This window comes from Coregonus lavaretus, assembly GCF_964263955.1.
Source record: "Coregonus lavaretus genome assembly, chromosome: 26".
NCBI lineage: Eukaryota > Metazoa > Chordata > Actinopteri > Salmoniformes > Salmonidae > Coregonus > Coregonus lavaretus.
Genome location: NC_140013.1, coordinates 14,272,645 through 14,291,995, shown reverse-complemented (window position 1 = coordinate 14,291,995; position 19,351 = coordinate 14,272,645). Strand labels below are relative to the sequence as shown.

Genomic DNA, 19,351 nt, shown 5'->3' with positions numbered 1-19,351 from the left:
GCAAACGCAGATGCTGATAGGGTGTTTTCAGTTGTGGGACTGAACAAAACCAAGAGAAGAAACAGCCTAGCATTGCATGGCACCCTGTCCTCAATAATGACCATAAAGATGCCTATCTGGAGCCCTGCTTCAAATGGGAGCCCCCCTCCGATATCATCAAGGCCTCCAAGAAGGCCACAAGCCAGTATAACCATGCCGACAGATCATAGACAAGAGGCTCATTTGAGATGAGCCAGGTCTGCGCAGAATCGATCACCGCCCAATGCATGCTGGTTAGATTTGTGTCCGACTTGATCCCGACTTTCTCTGACGTCATGCACACGTAGGCAATGATAACCTCATGAGATCAAGGCGGCCGCAGTTCTGAGACGCAGGCAGTGCAATTGCTTTTCACCGACTGCAGGACCCAGGCGGACCCAGGACAAAATCTCCCTCCAAGGTTTTTTGAAAAGTTGGCAGGTATGCTTTACATGTCAGTAAATGAACGCTGTCTGTATCCTGTTCAAGCCTGTTCTGAGCCTGGGGACAAGAAATCTACATTTTTGCAATTGATGCCTAATCATCATTTGTCATAACTACACACAAAACATTCCTTAGACTAATTACGAAATAAGCTACACTGAACAAATATAAACGCAACATGCAACAATTTCAAAGATTTTACTGAGTTACAGTTCAAATAAGGAAATCAGTCAATTAGGCCTTAATCTATGGATTTCACGAATGGGAATACAGATGTGCATCTGTTCGTCACAGACATAAAAAAGGTAGAGGCATGGATCAGAACCAGTCAGTATCTGGTGTGACCACCATTTGCCTCATGCAGCGCAACATCTCCTTCTCATAGAGTTGATCAGGCTGTTGATTGTGGAATGTTGGCCCACTCTTCAAAGGCTGTGCGAAATTGCCTGATATTGGCGGGAACTGGAACACGCTGTCTGGTGAGTATACAGGCCATGGAAGAACTGGGACATATTCAGTTTCCAGGAATTGTATACAGATCCTTGCGACATGGGGCAGTGCATTATCATGCTGAAACATAAGGTGATGGCGGTGGACGAATGGCACGACAATGTGCCTCAGGATGTCGTCACGGTATCTCTGTGCATTCAAATTGCCATCGATAAAATGCAATTGTGTTCACTGACTGTAGCTTAGGTCTGCCCATATCATAACCCCACCGCCACCATAGGGCACTCTGCCAAATGCCGCTCCCTCAACTTGAGACATCTGTGGCATTGTGTTGTGACAACTGCACATTCTGCTGTCCTTTTATTGTCCCCAGCAGAAGGTGCACCTATGTAATGATCATGCTGTTTAATCAGCTTCTTGATATGCCACACCTGTCAGGTGGATCGATTATCTTGGCAAATGAGAAATGCTCACTAACAGGGATGTACACTGTGTGCACAACATTTTATAGAAATAAGCTTTTTGTGCATATGGAACATTTCTGGGTCTTTTATTTCAGCTAATGAAACATGGGTCCAACACTACATGTTGCGTTTATATTTTTGTTCAGTGTATATGACTTGGGGGCATCATGCAATGACTTATGAATCATGAGAGCGCAAAGTGCGCACGCAAGCAACTTTCGCAGGCTGCACAGGTGAGCTACTGTGCAGTACTGAGGGTGTGGCCAATGGACATTTGACAAGGTAAATCGGTTCAAGGCTACAAAGTCGGAAGACTCTATAAAAGTTGGTACGGTAACTCCTGGATAAGACTTCAAAAGTGGATAAAGCAATTGCGTTCAAAAAGTAGGGTTTCGCTGCACGCAATATTTTAACTCTACAACAAACAGCCTATCAGTTTTGTAAGGACATTCAGAAATAATTGCGACGGTATGAGTGACAGTAATGACAAGCAGACTCCGGTCGCAGAAATAGGTACAGGAGAGGCAACGACGGAAGATCTCGGAAGCTCGTTTACCTCCAAACGATGGCAATCGTCACTACTCGCTGACGAGCCTTCTCCAGTTCTTCATAAACCTGATAATGGCGCTAATTCAATGGATGATGGGTTATTCGTTGACCACGACTTTCCAATGGGAGATATGCTTCTTCAACCCGCGATGGAATGGAGACGCCCAAAGGTAGCGCAGTATGACATTGTTATAACGGTTATATTAAAAAAGCTAAAACATTTATACCAATGCATTAATGAAAATACTTAATTTAAGTGGAAACCTATCTCTTACAAAAGTGTATGAATAAAACCATCGAACATACCATGTTATGTATAATTGCAATACACTGAGTGTGATATATTTTTGCATGGACAACGGGTGGACAGATGTCTTTTCTGGACAGTTATTTTCAATGCATGACAAATGCAAGTTTTGAGGGTGTGTCATATACTGTACTTATCTTCCAGGTCCTATAGATGTGCTAAGAATCATGCATTTACAGACTTGTACTGACAACAGCCATAACAAAACACCCACAGATGCATATTATATTTGTTGGGTGGGTAATGTTTGGTATAGGGCCTAGCTTTTGTAACCCAAAACCAAATGTCAATGAAGTGGTGGTGAGAAACTCAGACATTGGGACGGTGTTCTTCCATCCTGGCCTTGATCTACAGGGTGTGCATCAAGCTCCTGATTACTCAATCATAGGTGGGTACTATTGATTATCAGATGGAACAGAGAACCAGCAGGCTCCAGACCTCATAGGGTAAGAGTTGAATACCCCTGCTATAGCACAACACTTAATGAATACAGGCCCTGGATTGAAGACTACTGCATTAGGGCAGGACTAGGTCATAGTGATTTTATCTTCAGAAGGCTTAGCCAATTGTCAAGCTGTCATGGCTAAATGTTAAAAAACACCCAGAACAATGTTTCCATACATTATGAACATCCAATCCCTGGACTGGACAGAGCCAAGTCTGTTTGGCTGGTTTTTGTCATAAAGACACAAAGGTCTCCTTACCAACCTTATACATGTTGTATTTGCTTTGTTACTCTCCATTGAAGATGGAGTCTTAGGTCAACAATGCCTGTCACGGTATATCTAGGCACTTTTTTCAGTTTATTTATTTATGGTAGGCCTAGTAGTGTTCAGTCAATCATAAATAAACCAAACTGTGAAGGCAACAGTTGTGAGTGAGGACAGCTGGGTTAAAGTCTCCACTACTTTAGATAATGTAAACAGAGTAGATGTATGTCCCTGGTATGTGGTTATCCATTTCATCTTACCCAGTAAAGGGGAAACTCAGCAAAAAGTTTAAGAGGCATGTTGTGTCTTGCTTTCTTCCCCAGGATATCTGCCCTTCAGCACAGTTCATAGTGGATGGAGCAACACGTATGGACGTGTGTCAGGGGGTTCTGAGTAAGTGGAATATTCCATATGTATGTTGACCGACGCAGTGGCTTTCCACCTGCTTCCTTACATATTAGGGCCCTATTCAATCCTCATCGCAGAAGTTCAGCTTTACAGCGTGATTGAAATTTAAGGCCATGTTCCCGCTTTAGTGGAAGCTTCATTCACCGTAAATGCTGCATATGTCTGCTCAATCGGAAATTACCTTAATTTCTATTGTGGAATATGTAACGCTTCAGCTTTTAAAAAATGAATAGAGCCCGTAGTCTTGTTTCCAGCCATTGCAGTACCACAATAAGCTGGGATACGGTTGATCTGTTTCCTTTCCCAATGATGTCAAAGTTCTACCCAAGAGTACAGAATGGCTTTGACGTCATTAATTCATTCTATGTCTGACCTACTGTACAGTAAACGCCAGGTGGCCATCATCAAACTACTTACCCAGTGAAGTGAATGTGATATATAATATACCTTTACCTGTCCCTCTGTCCTTCCCTGCTCTCTGATTAGATGACTGCTGGTTCCTGTCTGCGGTGGCGTCCCTCTCCCTGCATCGCCCGCTGTTGGAGCGGGTGGTGCCCATGGGACAGAGCTTCCAGGAGGGTTACAACGGCAGCTTTACCTTCCGGGTCAGCCTCAGGACATTAAACACACCTCATTAGGCTGTACAGTATTTGTCAAGGGTTATTGAATTTGCACTCCTGTATATAGGAGATATGGGCGAATGACTATTTAGTTGGAGTTTGTTGATGCCCATCTCTGAGATTAAAATTAAAACCTGTATGTGTCTGTCTGTCTATAGTTCTGGCAGTACGGCGAGTGGAAGAAGGTGAAGGTTGATGACCTGCTGCCTACGCAAAAGGGCAAGCTGATCTACCTGTGCTCCTCAGAGAAAAGAGAGTTCTGGAGCGCTCTGTTGGAGAAGGCCTACGCCAAGTCAGTATCTGTCTCTGCGATCTTTGGTGTTCTATGCATGCGGTTTTATTTTCTGCTATCCTGTCTCATACACACACACACTGTCTTTGTGTATGAGGTTGGATGCAGAAGCAAAGGATTTGATCTTTTAATTCTGTGTTTGTCTAGAACTGCATGTCAACATCATTCTATCTTGTCAGTGTGATTACATCCTCTTGCTTTGAAGTTGCATAAGGCCAAAGTCGATGATACCAGGATGTACCAGTGTGTCCACTGCACTGGAATGCTGCTCTGGACTCTGACCACGGAACTTACCTGTTGGGATTCACTGTCTCTGTCAGGCTGAAGGGGGGATATCAGGCCCTGAACATGGGCTTCCCCCACGAGGCCATGGTGGACATGACTGGCGGTATGACGGAGGTGCTGACTGTGGCTTCTCTGCCCAAGGACCTGGCAGCCTTCCTCAAGCCCCTTCTGGCCAAGGGAGCCCTCATCAACTGTGCCAACTGCCAGGTGAGTGTGTGTGTACTGTTTCTGGGGAAGTTACAGGGGACGTAGTGATGAAACCTAGGTGCCAAGCTCATCTTTCTGATGGAATAATTATTTTGTGTAACCTTTTCTATGTGCATTTTGATTCAAACCCACTCCTATCATTGTATCAGTGAGCAGAATACGGTGGTATAACCATCTGTTCTACATTGCTTACACATTGACATATTTTGTGTGTGCGTGGGTTGATTTTCCCACAGGGCCCCCTTGAGCAGAGAAATGAGTTTGGAATCCTGTTCAGACATGCGTACTCTTTAACCGGGCTTGAAAAAGTAAGACTACCCCCTCTGCTGGATACTAAGCACTGTCAAATTCACTCTCAGATTCATGACCGCACACCAAGGCCAATAGTATCCAAAGCCACCAGCTAAAACCTGCACACGTACAGAGGTTTTGGGTTTCCTGTGTTTAATAGTCAAATAGGTTTTCAGTTTGGGTGACTCTCTGTCTCCCCCACTCCTCCACTCCCTCAGGTGAAGACAAAGTTTGAGACTGTGGAGCTGGTCCGTGTTCACAACCCCTGGGGAAAGACAGAGTGGGAGGGACCCTGGAGTGACATGAATGGGTTAGCTAACTATTAACCCATTAATCACGCCATTACCACTGTGTGTGTCTGTGTGTTTGGGGCAGGTTCCTCAGTGTGTTTGTCTGTTCAAAGGCCTGAGTGGAGTCATGTTTGTGAGGAGGAGCAGAAGCGTCTGGACAGGGTTCAGAAGGAGGATGGGGAGTTCTGGTAAGTGGACCTCTCTCTTCATAGACTCTCACTTTGTGCCTCCATACTTCACATGTTCTCATATATTAATAACCTCTCTCTCTTTACTGTCTGTCTGTCTCTCCCCCTATCTCTTTCTCCTTCTCCCTCTCTCTCCCTCAGGATGGCGGTGTCAGACTTCCGTCAGAACTTTGAGTCGATGGAGGTGTGTCACCTGAGTGAGGAGACCCTGAGCGTGCCGGGCGCCACACAGAGACCATGGAACTGCACAATGCATCATGGGAGCTGGGTACCACACATCTCCGCCGGGGGTTCTCGCAGAGGGGGTAAGAAAAGGCACAATCCTACTGACACACACACACCACAACTCTGACATAACAAATAATTCAGTCATACATAATCAGAGAATAATAGATTGATATCCATGTGTGTGCCTTATTGTACATAAATATTTAGTATTGCACATACATATTTAGTATTGTACATAAATATTTAGTATTGTACATCATCTTTATGTACTGGATATGTGTGTCCAGTCTGGTTCTGGCAGAACCCTCAGTTCCACTTGACCCTGTTGGAGGAGGACGATGACCCCAGTGACCCTGAGCTGACCTGTTCCTTCCTGGTGGCCCTCATGCAGAAGCACCAGAGACTCAGAGGAGTCCACCTGGGCATCGGCCTGGATATCTACAAGGTACACACACGCACGCACCTGCACATGAATGTATGCACACATACACAAACACACCCAACAGGAAATACAACCAGAGTAGATTTAAATGAGCCACAATAAATATGACAGAGAAAAGAAGAGAGGAAGTGAGGGAATATTTGAGTGTGGCAGCATATTTCTCAGTGTGGAAATGTGTGTACACACTACAGTATCTACCCCTTTCTTCCCAGGCATGCTCAGAGTGTGCTTACCTGTCCTCTCTGGACCTGAGCTTGCTCCGCCCACTCATCAGCACCCAGGGTTACGTCCAGCGAACAGAGCTGGTGATTCGCGGTCGCCTGGCGCCCGGCCATTATGTCATCATCCCTTCCACCGCGGAGACCAATCAGCAGGGAGAGTTCATCCTGCGGGTGTTGACAGAAAAGGGCAACGATGCATCGTGAGTGGATCAGTCCATGACTGGAGGTTGGAGGAAGAGTTACCTATGATATATGTTAAGGTATCAGGGCATTCAGTCAAGAAAACGCTCTCTAAATTACACTGAGTTTACAAAACATGAGGAACACACACTCTTTCCATGACATAGACTGACCAGGTGAATCCAGGTGAAAGCTATGTTCCCTTATTGATGTCACTTGTTAAATCCACTTCAATCAGTGTAGATGAAGTGGAGGAGACAGGTTAAAGAAGGATTTTTAAGCCTTGGGACAATCAAGACATGGATTGTGAGTGTGTCATTCTGAGGGTGAATGGGCAAGACAAAATATTTAAGTGCCTTTGAACGGGGTATGGTAATAGGTGCTAGGTGCACCGGTTTGAGTGTGTCAAGAACTGCTTCACTGCTGGGTTTTTCACACTCAACAGTTTCCCGTGTGTATCAAGAATGGTCCACCACCCAAAGGACATCCAGCCAACGTGACAACTGTGGGAAACATTGGAGTCAACATGGATCAGCATCTCTGTGGAATGCTTTCGACACCTTGTAGAGCCCATGCCCCAACGAATTGAGGCTGTTCTGAAGGAAAAAGGGGGGGTGCAGCTCAATATTAGGAAGGTGTTCCTAATGTTTTGTACACTCAGTGTATATGTTATGTTATCCACCAATGAATAGGTCTGTTTCTCAAGTTAAACCATATGATTCTGTATTTTCTTTGTGTTTGCAGGCCAGCTGAGAAGCCCGGCACTGATGAAAGCCCTACACAGGTAGAAGTCATGGCATGCTATTGAAGTCCAAAGTATCCACAATCCATCACCCCCTGTTGAGTATTTGTGATATGACTAAATGGATGATCCTGTGTGTTTCACTGTGGATCTCCCTCTTGCAGCCCTCCTTTCCACACATGTCGGCTCTGCCCTCTCCTGAAGCCACACGACAGCTCTTTAAGAAGCACTGCAACAAGGTGAGATAACGCCACCACCTCCATGTAGTAGGTTCCATGTAAACTGTTCTATTCTAGCCTAAGATATGCAATATTTACTCTCTTTTTTTTAAACCTCCCAACAGAAAGGGGAGTGTCGACCTTTGGAGCTTCTCAACCTGCTAACAGAGGCCATAAAATGCGGAGGTAAGGGTTTGTGTCCAAACACACCTTTGATTACCTTGTACACACTTACCCTTTACAACAGCTTGTTATAATGGCATCTGTCATCCAGTAGCCATTGCCTCGCCCACATGCATCTGGGAAATTCTGGAAAACTGTACGAATCCCTCTACTGATTTAGTAGTCTTCCATAAGCCATAACTACTGTGGGAACATTTAGGAAGTAGTGATGTCACTGCAGGAGGAAGTCTTAACTGTTCCTAACTGATGTTTTGTCTGTGTGGCTTCCTGCTCTCTTCCTGGGCTGTGGCCTGCAGTGCTGGCGGGGAGCGAGAAGAAGCTGGTCCTGGAGCACTGCAAGAGCTTTGTGGTCCTCATGGATGTATCCTTTCTCTTGGGGAAAGAAATACATGTATGGCTGAACCAGTGTGCATCATGTCTCAGCATGGCTATATGGTCATTAGTTGATATAGATCAATAACCATGTTAATATAGGTTAAATGTATGCCAGATTCTGGTGTAGCGGTCTAAGCTCACATGTGCCCCCTGGCGATGGGGGTTCGAGCCTCGGCTAGGCCGACTGTTTGAAGATCATAGTTCCCATAAAAAAGGGCTATGTAATGTGTAACGTTACAAAAATGCCATGTATGTACATAGACATACAAAGGTAGGGTAACTTGTCCACCATGACCTCACTTGGTCTGCTGATCTACCAATACCTTAATTTTGCCATGCATTTTTGATGGACCATTTCCTTGACTGCGGTGTCAACCCAGAGTCGGGGGTTAGCTCAGCTAGACTGGCAGGGGTTCCAGGCACTGTGGGACAAGATCAGGAAATGGACGGTAAGGTCTAAACCATACTAAGCCGTATATCAGTGGAAGGTTTAATCATTTTGTTCTTTCAATATGATGAGAAGATTGGACAGTAGTTTGATTGGCTAAAGCATGCTTTGTGTCTTTGAAGTCGCATTGTGATTGGCTAAAGGAAATATAATAGTGACTTGTGTCTTCTGATTCAGTCATGTGTCACTGAGCTAATTCAATCATACGACCCGTTCCGAAGCATGTGAAGTGATTTGAATTATATTTGTCTGAAAATATTATTCAGTCATGCTGGTCTTGATCTTCCACTTAACAGGATATATTCATGACGTTTGACAAGAACAAATCCCAGTTGCTGGAGTACCCTGAAGTCTCACCTGCCTTGAAAGCTGCAGGTAGAACACACTTATGATATGACAAGCTTCCATTGGTGCCTTTTAGGGGGCGCCAAAACACCACTCTTCATGTTCGGTCCTTATTGGTCCATATGAACAGTATGCCAACAGCATTTACAGTGCTGAAACAGCAGGGAATGTGGTTGAACATCAATTGATCTGTGCTCGTCTGGTCTGGTCTGGTCTAGGCATGCGGGTGGATGACTTCGTCCTGCAGCTGATCGGCCTGCGCTACACAGAGCCGGACATGACAATCAGTTACCCCGGTTTCCTTTACCTGCTGATGAAACTGGACAGCATGATCCGTAAGTGAGGGCAGAGGTGTAGAGAACGGTGTGGTCCAACAAGGGCTGCAAATAGGAATTTAGGAAGACTAATTGATGTGGGATTTAAAATGAGTGAAGAGAAATACAAGCGAGATTGAGATGTTACTTTTGGGGTGCACTTTTTTTATTTCTTTATTTTTTAATAATTATCATGCAAGAGCAAAATGTGTGGGGGTGGGGGATGTGCATTTGTATGTAGGCTAATTGGTCTAATTCATCATGTTCGCTCCATTCACAGATAAATTTCAAGCCTATGACATTGTGGGAATGGGGACCATATCAGTCAGCTACAGACAGGTAAGAGCACACAGGACACAGATTATCAAAACCCACTCTTTTTCTCACAGCCTAGTAAACATGCAGAATACGGCAGACTTAAAATGAATGAAAAAACAGCTTTTGCATATGATCACACATGCCATAATGGCCTGGACAGCCATTTAATGAAATATTGATTTGTTGTGTCTCACCTTTTTTCTGTTTGTAGTGGCTCCACATGACGATGTACAACTGACCCGCTCTCATTGAATTTCAGCCCCTCCTCCGCCGATTCAACTGGTTTTTGTTGCAGCATTGTTTTAAATTAAAAGTTTTATAGTAGATTTATTTTGCAATAAAGACTTTCAGTTATTTGTGCCGAACATCAGATTTGAGTCATTCCATAACAATACTATGTCATCATAGCAACTAAGTGCATGCTGTCATTCTGTTTAACTTTCTGTTGCCTCCTTTTCAGCAGACTGAATAAGTGTAGAGAAGTGGACTTGGACACGGAACGTTTTGAGAAATGTATGTTCTGCAGAGAGACCTTGACTTTTGGTATGTGTAAATATCCGCTTTGAAGCATCACACTCTATGGACGGTCTTGATATAAGAATAGTCAAAAAAGCACATACCAGACCCAGGGGGACTGTGGCAAACTTTCAAGCAATTTCCTGTTGTGCTTGTGTTAAATAACTCAGAAGCTAAAATTCGAGCTTGAAGAAGTACAGCTCCTCATTTTGTACTCTTCTCAACACCCCCCCCCCCCCCCCCCCCCCCCCAGACTTATTAAACAATCTTGAATAACTGAAATTAGGATCAATAAACATTGATATCAAAGGAGAACAGCTGCAGATGCACACAAGCACACCTTGAATGAATTGTCCTTTTCCCCATGTATTAGCATCACCTGCAACAGGCTGACTTTGGGGATTTTTGAAAAAATAGGTGCCAAATATAGGCCTAACTGTCATTACAATGAGAAAAAAATTATTATAAAATGGATATGACGCTTTGATGTGTAGTCATTTAACCATGAAGTTGTACACACCACAACGATGCCTTATAGTAATGGGGATGGAGTCCAATCCCCATGGGATTTCTGTATATTAGGAATGTGGCACTATGTGGCAGTCATGAAAACATAACAAAACATTAAAGGGAGCGAGGGCGGCCTGCGAGCATTTACATGGTATGTCGGGCCTCGCTGATGATAATTGGCATGGACACACAGTTAGAGTGTGACCTACATAATGTAGTGTCTGGGCATGTCAGTCAGACCCAGCCTATGAAATTTGAATTGTAAATATAAGCCGCTTTACACACGACAAGCTTTCAAACAAAAGCATAGGCCTAAGTGAATTTCATACGGTTTTGGTTTCGATGCACCTGCATGAAGGACTATTAGTTTGGGCACAAGTGAGGTAGCATAGGATCTTCATGAGGGGACAACAAAAATCTGAGTAGGGTAACAATACCAATGGGCTCAATGACTAAATGATTCATGGTGTAGCATGTCCTCATTAATATTACATAAAACGGGTGGGTCGTGTTATAGGCTCCATCTGATTATTGTCTTGCAAGAAGAAGAAACATTGTAGAATGTTGCAGATAGATATTTCATGAATAAAGCTGACGCAATTCCTTATTCTACATGTAAGAGAGGCATGTTTGTTCTACATAGCATATTTCTATCTGAACGTTCCAAAAAGTTGCCATGCTGAAAGCGCCACTGTGTAGAGCAGGGTTCTTCAATTCCGGTCCTGGAGGGCCGAAACACCTCTGTTTTTCCTCTCCTTCTAATCAGGGGCTAATTCAGACCTGGGACACCAGGTGAGTGCAATTAACTACCAGGTAGGAATAAAAAACAGAAGTGTTTCGGCCCTCCAGGACCGGAATTGAAGAACCCTGGTGTAGAGACATATATTTAGAGGCATATATGGCTCTGCCCCTGTGTAGCTTGCGCTTCAAGTAACTGTCCATATTTATATTAAATATGAACTAAAATGAATTACAATATGAGATAAATAGTTTTCCTTCCAATTTATTTTTAATAAGTATGTTAAAAAGCAGCTTTTCTGTGTTGGAATGGTGTGGGCGTACCCCAACAACAGAATGGTGTGGGTGTATACTGGTTGTTAAAAAACGTTACTGTGAGTAGTCAGCTGATTGGCCAGCCTATTCTCTATGAGGAAATAGCAAGCATTTTTTTAAACGTCTGTTTGAGATACAACTTTGAGGTGAGGTTTTTGAAGTGTTTTATTGCTTCCAATTTATGCTTTGACCACATACGAGTATAAGATGAGTCAACAACATTATTTGGATATGAGTTAACAGAATATGAACTTCTAAAAGTGAAATTTTCGCTGTACAGTTACTTTAATATTCTATGGATATTATACAAGTAGTAGTTATCAAAACTACTGTAGTATAGAACTCCAAATAATGTTTCAGTTCGTAAATCTGTCTATACTGGCTACAAATACATTTGTGCATTATTTTCTTTCAACATTGTATCGTTTCAAGGGGCCGGCATAAATGTAATCTACATTTTGATACAATGTTGCAATGATATATTTAGCAACATGCACATACTTCCATCTGCAATGATTTACGCAACTTGACAAAGACATTAGGCTACATATCAGGCATAATATTTGTTTGAACAATACTTTTAGTAGGCTATAGTCTACTACTAAGGTATGTGTTCTCCAGCCTTTCGGGGGCAGTTTTTCATCAGCTCATGAATAATAAGCAGTTCACTGAATATTCATGAACTATATGGGCCTGACAACCTACTCTAGTTTTGTAGGAGCGGCGCTTTGCTTGCGACCACACCACTCCCTCCTCGGGTGGAGATTAAGCATTCTTTTAGCTGGTATTGTCAGTGTATAGACCGGATATTCCTAACCGAACGTTGAAAGCAAATAGAGTTGCCGCAACTGGGTCACATCCTCTTTTATTTCTCGTTCTATACCCTTGGATAGCTAATAGACTGCCGGTCTATCTCACTATGGTAGATTATCACGCGTCTAATAATCAAGCATCGTCTGGAGGACCATCCGTTTACATGGACCCAAGAGAACAAGAAAATGACTGGGACCGGGACCTGCTGCTGGACCCGGCCTGGGAGAAACAGCAGAGAAAGGTAAAATGGCAGGGAGAGGTCGAGGACTGAATTTGGGCCCTGGTTGCATCTATAAAGCAACGAAATGTTATACCGTCAAAATGTAACGAACTTTCCTGTGTCGATATGGTATATGCTTAACAAGAAATGGGCTATGTCGATATGGTATATGTTTAACAAGAAATGGGCTATAAAACTCCTTCCATATGCGTCATTTCGACAGCAACCGGTATTTTCTCACTCGACTGAGGACAGCGGTGATTTTTTATTTATTGGAATGAAACATTGTAGCCTATCTAGTTCTGGCGCTTATTCAGCCTTGTTAATTTCCCAGGCGATATTTCTGGCATTTTTCTTGAGAACAACCAGATTCAAGATGGCTATATGCATAATTTCGATGTGACTCAAAAATAGCATAAGAAAGGGTGTCCTCAAAGTACTATCAGATGTTCTGGATCGAAGCAGATAAAACATTGCTGAGTTCTCTTGTTTTTTGGAATCTACTTTCTCCGTCGCACATTGTCGTAGCAGCAGGCCACTTTTTCCAGTATTTTTACTGTTTTTAGACTAGACTTAATCCTTTAATGCTATGATCAAGCCCTGGAATTGTGAAATGTGGAGTGAGAACAATTGAGGATAATTTCAAGCAACGTTGCTTAACAGTATGGGATGATTGAGGGTGTGTAGTAGTGCTACACATCTTACTGTCAAAATGATTTGCATTATTTTTAGTGGCGTGACACCACACCGAGCATTATATTACAGCCCATTATTACTCAGCGTTTTGAGACACAGCATTATTCATTAAACTAATTGATATAGCCTAACCATGCGTTCAGCTTTACCCTCTCTGTATGTCGATACTCTAAATATGTCTGCCTATAAAGCAACGGAGGCCAAAGTTTCCTCACAGGAAGAACTTATCAATGGTTAACAAATATGACTCGGATGGCCTACAAACGCAGGCAATAGGGACTTCTTTCCTGAAATCAACACCGGTTATTGAAGGATGTATAGATTTTTGTAACACATTTAAAATGTGTATCTTTAAATGTATGGAATAAAAAACAGCGGCTAATGAAATTCAACATGGAGTTTGATTGGACGAGGCGTGACATTCATAGACCCAACATTTATTTCAGAAAAGTCGGCGGTGGAACTAAGTGCACATTCCTGTGGCGTTTTCACCGCTACTGTGCCAGTTGTTGCATAAAGTTAATGAATGCCTCCCACCAATGATTCTGTACTTAATGTAGCCTATGTGGAAATCAGACATCAAGTGGAGGCATTAAACAGAATATGGACAAAGTTTGTTTTGTTTTACCCCATATGTAACTCTGTTGTTTTTATCGCACTGCTTTGCTTTATCTTGGCCAGGTCGCAGTTGTAAATGAGAACTTGTTCTCAACTGGCTTACCTGGTTAAATAAAGGTAAAATAAAAAAAAGTGCTAATGTCAAAATAAACAGTAAATTGTCAATTAATAGCTTACCTAAAGTGTTTTTTACAACACCCAAGTTTCGTCCTGCTCAGTCTAGTCCAGTATACTACACTGGTTACAATGTAACACGTCAGAGAGCTCAATTTCAGCTTGAGAAACATGTAACTAAGCTGTGCCACTAGAGATCCTGGTTCGAATCCAGGCTCTGTCGTAGCCGGCCGTGACCGGGAGACCCATGGGGCGGCGCACAATTGACCCAGCGTCGTCCAGGGTAGGGGAGGGAATGGCCGGCAGGGATGTAGCTCAGTTGGTAGAGCATGGCGTTTGCAACGCCAGGGTTGTGGGTTCGATTCCCACGGGGGTATGAAAAATAGAAAAATAATGTATGCATTCACCAACTGTAAGTCGCTCCGGATAAGAGTGTCTGCTAAATGACTAAAATGTAAATGTAGTACACAAAATTCTGAGCTAGGCCATTCTTTGTTTTTTTGCAATACTAGCTGGGCAATGTTGGAATCGGTGTCCATGCAAATATCTCGGGATGCCAGTTAGCCAACCCACTTCAAAGCAAAGGGCATTCAGCCACCAAATATGTGCAAAAGGGTAAAAGCCACCCAAAACTCAACCACTGTCAGTCTGATGTGATGGCAACACTTTTTTGTACACTGTTTTGATATGGTCTCCTCTCACATTATTTAATTGAACATATGTTTAAGATCAGTGTGAATTTGTATCGCTCCTCATTTCCCTATATTCACTGCACTATCAAAGTACCTGGCTGTTTGCATGAGTGTGATTGTTGTTGATAGTCTGACATTTGACTGGCTGACTCAGTCAGTTTGGGGCTGGCTGGTTTGGTTTCTCCATAAGTGGCCATGGCTGTTTTAGGGAAATGGGGCACAAAGCACCGGACTACTGGGAGTGGCTAATTTTGATTTCCATGTTAAAAGAAGCCAGTTGTCTCTCCTTTGTCGAGTGTGTGTTTATGTGACTGGGGCTGATGTAGGGATGAGCAGGAAAGACTTCATTGTGGGTGTGGATATTCCTGTCTCCGCCAATAGAGAAACTACACCTGAGTTTCTATTGTTTTATCTGCATGAGGGCCTTCTCGCTGCCCACTTTTTTGCAGTTGTAGACTCAGGCCCCTAGGCGTTTTTTAGGTTTCAAGTGGTCCCTCCCTGATCTCACGTCAGTGATCGACCTGTCATCTGCCTGGGAGCAAAACTGCTGACCCTGATCTGAAATCAGCTGAATGTAAAACGACCATGCAGCGAGAGGGACAGAGCAGAATGGAATGTAACCCCTCTCCCTCGCTCCCTTTTTCTCTCACTCCCTCTTTTCTCTCTCTCCCACAGCAAGAGCATGCAGGGGGAAACATTCCATTTGTGGCCCATTATAGCTAGTAGCAGGGGGAGGGGGTTTCAGGGGGGCGGGGTGTCCTGTTATTTTTTTTGCCTGGCTGAAAAAGGTTTTTTTGCAGGATTGCAGATGTGGACAATGTGGCGTGCTGGGAAAGTCCTCCAGGTTAGGCAGGCTAGCAGGGACGTTGCGTGGCCACATATGAGGGCTTGGCAAGGGGCGTCGTCCTACCCATCTTTGGGTGCTCCCGTTTTGGAAGTGGTCAGGGGGGGCTGTTTGTGTTTTTCGTGTCAGCCATTCTTTCTGGTCTGTTTAGGGGAGTGAGCAGAGGTCCATCATGCCTTCACATGGTAGAGGCCATAGATGGGGTCTTTGAAAACAGCACACACGCTATAATAGTGTGGCTAATGTTAGTGACTTGTACATCTTGTGTAGCCTACTTGTCAGAGTATTACTACTCTGTTGGGAGATTGTCTTCTGAGCTGGTGCCAACATGTCACTGTGTTCGGCTCTAGATATCAACCGCCAAATCTCATTTTGGATTATTTAAAGACAGGAGTCAAATGTGCAATGTGCAGTTCCCCTACTTCAGGCTGTGGTTTCTGTCTACATGTGAGACAGTGTGTTTTATTTTATTACATCAACTTGAAGTACTGCTTGTTTGTGTGTATGTGTATGTCAGTGCTTATTGGAGCAGGCCCTTTGCTTTCGGGGGCTTGTAGGCAATTCGGAGAAAGGAATGTGTTTAAGTGTGGTGGTGGTGTCTCTGCAGAAGGGGTGGGGCTGCATTATTATGGAGGCAAAGAGGGGAGTGGGAGGGGGCTTTAGGAGAGAAGTTGGTTTTTCCACATAGCAGAGAATTTGCTGTGGGGTTTCGCCATGGGTTGGTGGTAAACACTGTTCCGTCTAAATAAACAAAGTTCTGGCAATTTAGCCAGTCAACGCTAGTAGATTGGTGTGTGTGTGCAAAATAAATGCATGAGCATTTTCTTGTCCCTTCAATCAGCAAAGATGTGATGTGTGTATCTACCATAAGTCTATTCTGATAAAAGCCTCGGAGCAGGTAGTCTTTTTGGCAGTGGTGGACCAGTCAATATTTAGTCTGCACCTGTGAGAGAGCCAGGCTTAGTGACACAGGGGAGCCAGACCACAGTGCTGCTCAGCAGGGCTTTTAGCAGGCCTAGAGCAAAACAGAGGCCCTCTGTGCTGCTATTAAAAGCACCACTACTACAATCCACTGTCTAATCATGGTCTTGTGTCTGAGACTCTAATTTAATTGTAATGTAAATAGAGACCGATATAGGCGTATTATTTGTATGTATTCTAATGCAGAAGTGGGCTAAGTTAGCTAATAGGCTATATAACCCATACGAACTATGACCGGGGTAAGCAACCCTGTTCCTGGAGTGCCACAGGTACTGCAGGATTTTGTTCCAACTAGGTACCACACCTGACCAACTGAGCTAATTGATCAGTTCAGTGATTGCCTAAATTCAACACAGCTGGTCTTCCAGGTCGGTTAAATCAAAAACATGGAGTGCCTGTGGCCCTCCAGGACCTGGGTTACCTACACCTGCACTATGAGATACTTTTCTTTAGAAGTTCAGGTTAAGCATTGTGCTTTAGTGAAAAATGGCTGTCCTAACCAATTTCAGATTTGAGTCACAACCACCAACAGTGGCTTTTAGTCACCAGTGCGTTTGTCTAGCTAGCTCAACCACAACACTCATGGTCAGGGACATAAGTGAAGGACCTGAAATACTGTCCTCTAGCGCAGCCTGCCAGGTTTGACTAGATATCATTTGTATCTCTGTCAATTGACCCATGTTACTGGTCTTGCCAAGTGCCACCACCGCAGCAGCGGTAGGTGTCCCCAATATGTGCTTGAAGTTAACCCTGGCCTGAACCCTACACAACATCTGTCCCACAAATCCACTGAAACCCCCTCAGGAAAGACTGGCTGGATAAAAGGCTGGTTCTGAGATTTCATATCATATCCAGTCAGTGTCAGGCCACAGGGACACTCTGTTACTGGGAGCAGATGTGCCGAGAGACTACTTTGTACTTTACATCAAGCTGTTGCTTCAGAGGAACATGCTGTGTGTTTGTGTGAGTCAACTGTTACAGCAAGCTGAAGGCTTTCATCTCTGCTATTGGTAAGGCTCCTCCACAGTGCAAACCCAGACATTTTGGCTGGTAGAATGCCTACTTCAGCTATGCAGTCCACCTGAATTCTCAATGAACCAGAGACCAGTTACTTTTAAAGGTGAACTTTGACTGGGTCATCATCACCAGGGGCATGCTATCAATGGACGGCTCTATCTTAACCACATCAGTGATATACTCCAGGCAGTTACTGTCCAGTGACATGATCCCACCCTTATCCCAGCTGGAGGAGAGGCAGCTTGATCAGGGGGCTTAAGAACATGGCTCTGGTGGAAGGGCTAAGGTGGATCAGGAGGGCATGGCCAGAGACGCACAGTATCGGTAAGCCGTTTGGTCAGTGACTTTCCATAGCTGTGGAGAACACTGCTCAAGGGTAACCTTGAGCTGAAGGACACATTCCCAACCACCTACTTTACAGATCTGTTTGGATAGAAGTGATGCGAGGGTTGGCTTATAAACTGTAGGTTTGATGGGTTTAACCGTCGGTCAGCTGGGTTTGGGTTGAGACCGGGTGGTCTGGATGGATGTGGTTCGATCTGATGAACCTGCTGGTGGGTACTCCTAGCAGGTGTGTATTAACAACCAAACAAAACCGCCTTGAGTGAACAGGCTTAGCTGCCAATCAATGGTACACACAAACACATAGACTGTTCTCTCAGTATGGTTAGTGGTAGATCCCCCCCGGCCCAGGGCCACTCTGTAGTGAACTGCTCCCTGCCTTTTTAAGGGCCTATACTATACTTGTTAGTTTAAATCAATACCTTTATGGGGCTCCTCCTACCCTGTAGCCATGATAAGGGAAGGTCATAGAGAGAAGCAGCTCTTTGAAGTGTTTTCTCTGAGGCCCTCTCTCATTTCTATTGTAACTTCTTGTTTTATTATTGAAGACCCTGGTAGGTGGGGCACAGTGTGAGAGAGGGTCTCGAAACTAAGCCTGTTGGGACTTGGGATGTTGTTAACCGCCCCCAGCCCTTGGAAAACAACAGACAATAAACAAGTGCAGAAACCCACCAGCACACACACACACACACACACACACCAGCACACACACACACACACCAGCACACACACACACGCAGTCTTTGTCTGGCTCTGAGCCCCTGGTGGTTGCAGGCAGGGCAAGTGCAATTTTTTTATTTATATTTACAGCACGACCCAGCAGCCACCCAGAGTCGTGTCGCAGCCCGTCGGTTCAAGGTTTTACCCTGCATCCAGAGGGCACAGAGAGAACCAACCACAGCAACACTTTCTCTGTCCTTGGCCCATTGTTTGCATCTGTCTGCAGCGCCAGTGAAAGACTCTTAAGTGTACAGGGCTCAGACAAAAGACTGTTTGTAAGAGGATTAGAGCACTGCCCATGGGAATACACAGGATTATTTTTAGGATTTAGGCTATATATTTATCTTTTTTGGCCAGTAGCCGGTTGGATTCCGTCTTCATCACCAAGCCAGTGTGGTTTAACATTTTGGTCTGGTCCTTGTGTGGGAGGCGCTCTTTCTAGTCAGGCATTTACAGAGGCAGACCGGCAGATTGTCAGGGAGGGAGTGAAATGCCTGTCTTTTTTCCTAGAGTGTGTTGCAACACAAAGGCAGCTCTTCAGAGACTGTTGCTAGCACACAGACAACCTTATAAAGACCAGAAGCACACAGCTATGCCAGACAGTTCACCCATTAGACTCATAAAGGTTGTCCTCTAACTTGAGATGATATTCAGGCTACTTTGGGCACAGCCATCACC

At 44.2% G+C, this 19,351-nt stretch overlaps 2 protein-coding genes across 3 annotated transcripts in view; both read left to right on the top strand.

Moving 5' to 3' along the window:
* The first annotated feature begins 1,635 nt into the window (after positions 1-1,635).
* LOC311101291 (calpain-9-like) lies at positions 1,636-9,900 on the top strand. Its single transcript, XM_084142420.1, has 20 exons — positions 1,636-2,095; positions 3,266-3,335; positions 3,837-3,955; positions 4,129-4,262; positions 4,583-4,754; positions 4,991-5,062; positions 5,264-5,355; positions 5,449-5,523; positions 5,665-5,828; positions 6,039-6,196; positions 6,406-6,614; positions 7,339-7,378; positions 7,501-7,575; positions 7,680-7,740; positions 8,034-8,098; positions 8,493-8,561; positions 8,857-8,935; positions 9,124-9,240; positions 9,500-9,558; positions 9,749-9,900. Exons 1-20 carry the CDS (start codon positions 1,847-1,849, stop codon positions 9,773-9,775), a joined length of 2,106 nt encoding a protein of 701 aa, XP_083998546.1. The 5' UTR covers positions 1,636-1,846; the 3' UTR covers positions 9,776-9,900.
* Positions 9,901-12,330: 2,430 nt separating this feature from the next.
* LOC311101628 (alpha-actinin-4) overlaps positions 12,331-19,351 on the top strand; it is a 41,247-nt gene continuing 34,226 nt past the window's right edge. The window contains exon 1 of one of the 2 annotated variants that reach the window (XM_084142758.1): positions 12,331-12,670. In XM_084142758.1, coding sequence (XP_083998884.1) covers positions 12,536-12,670 — 135 coding nt within the window. In that variant the 5' untranslated portion in view covers positions 12,331-12,535. The remainder of the gene's footprint in view (positions 12,671-19,351) is intronic. The other variant, XM_084142759.1, reaches the window with a different exon arrangement.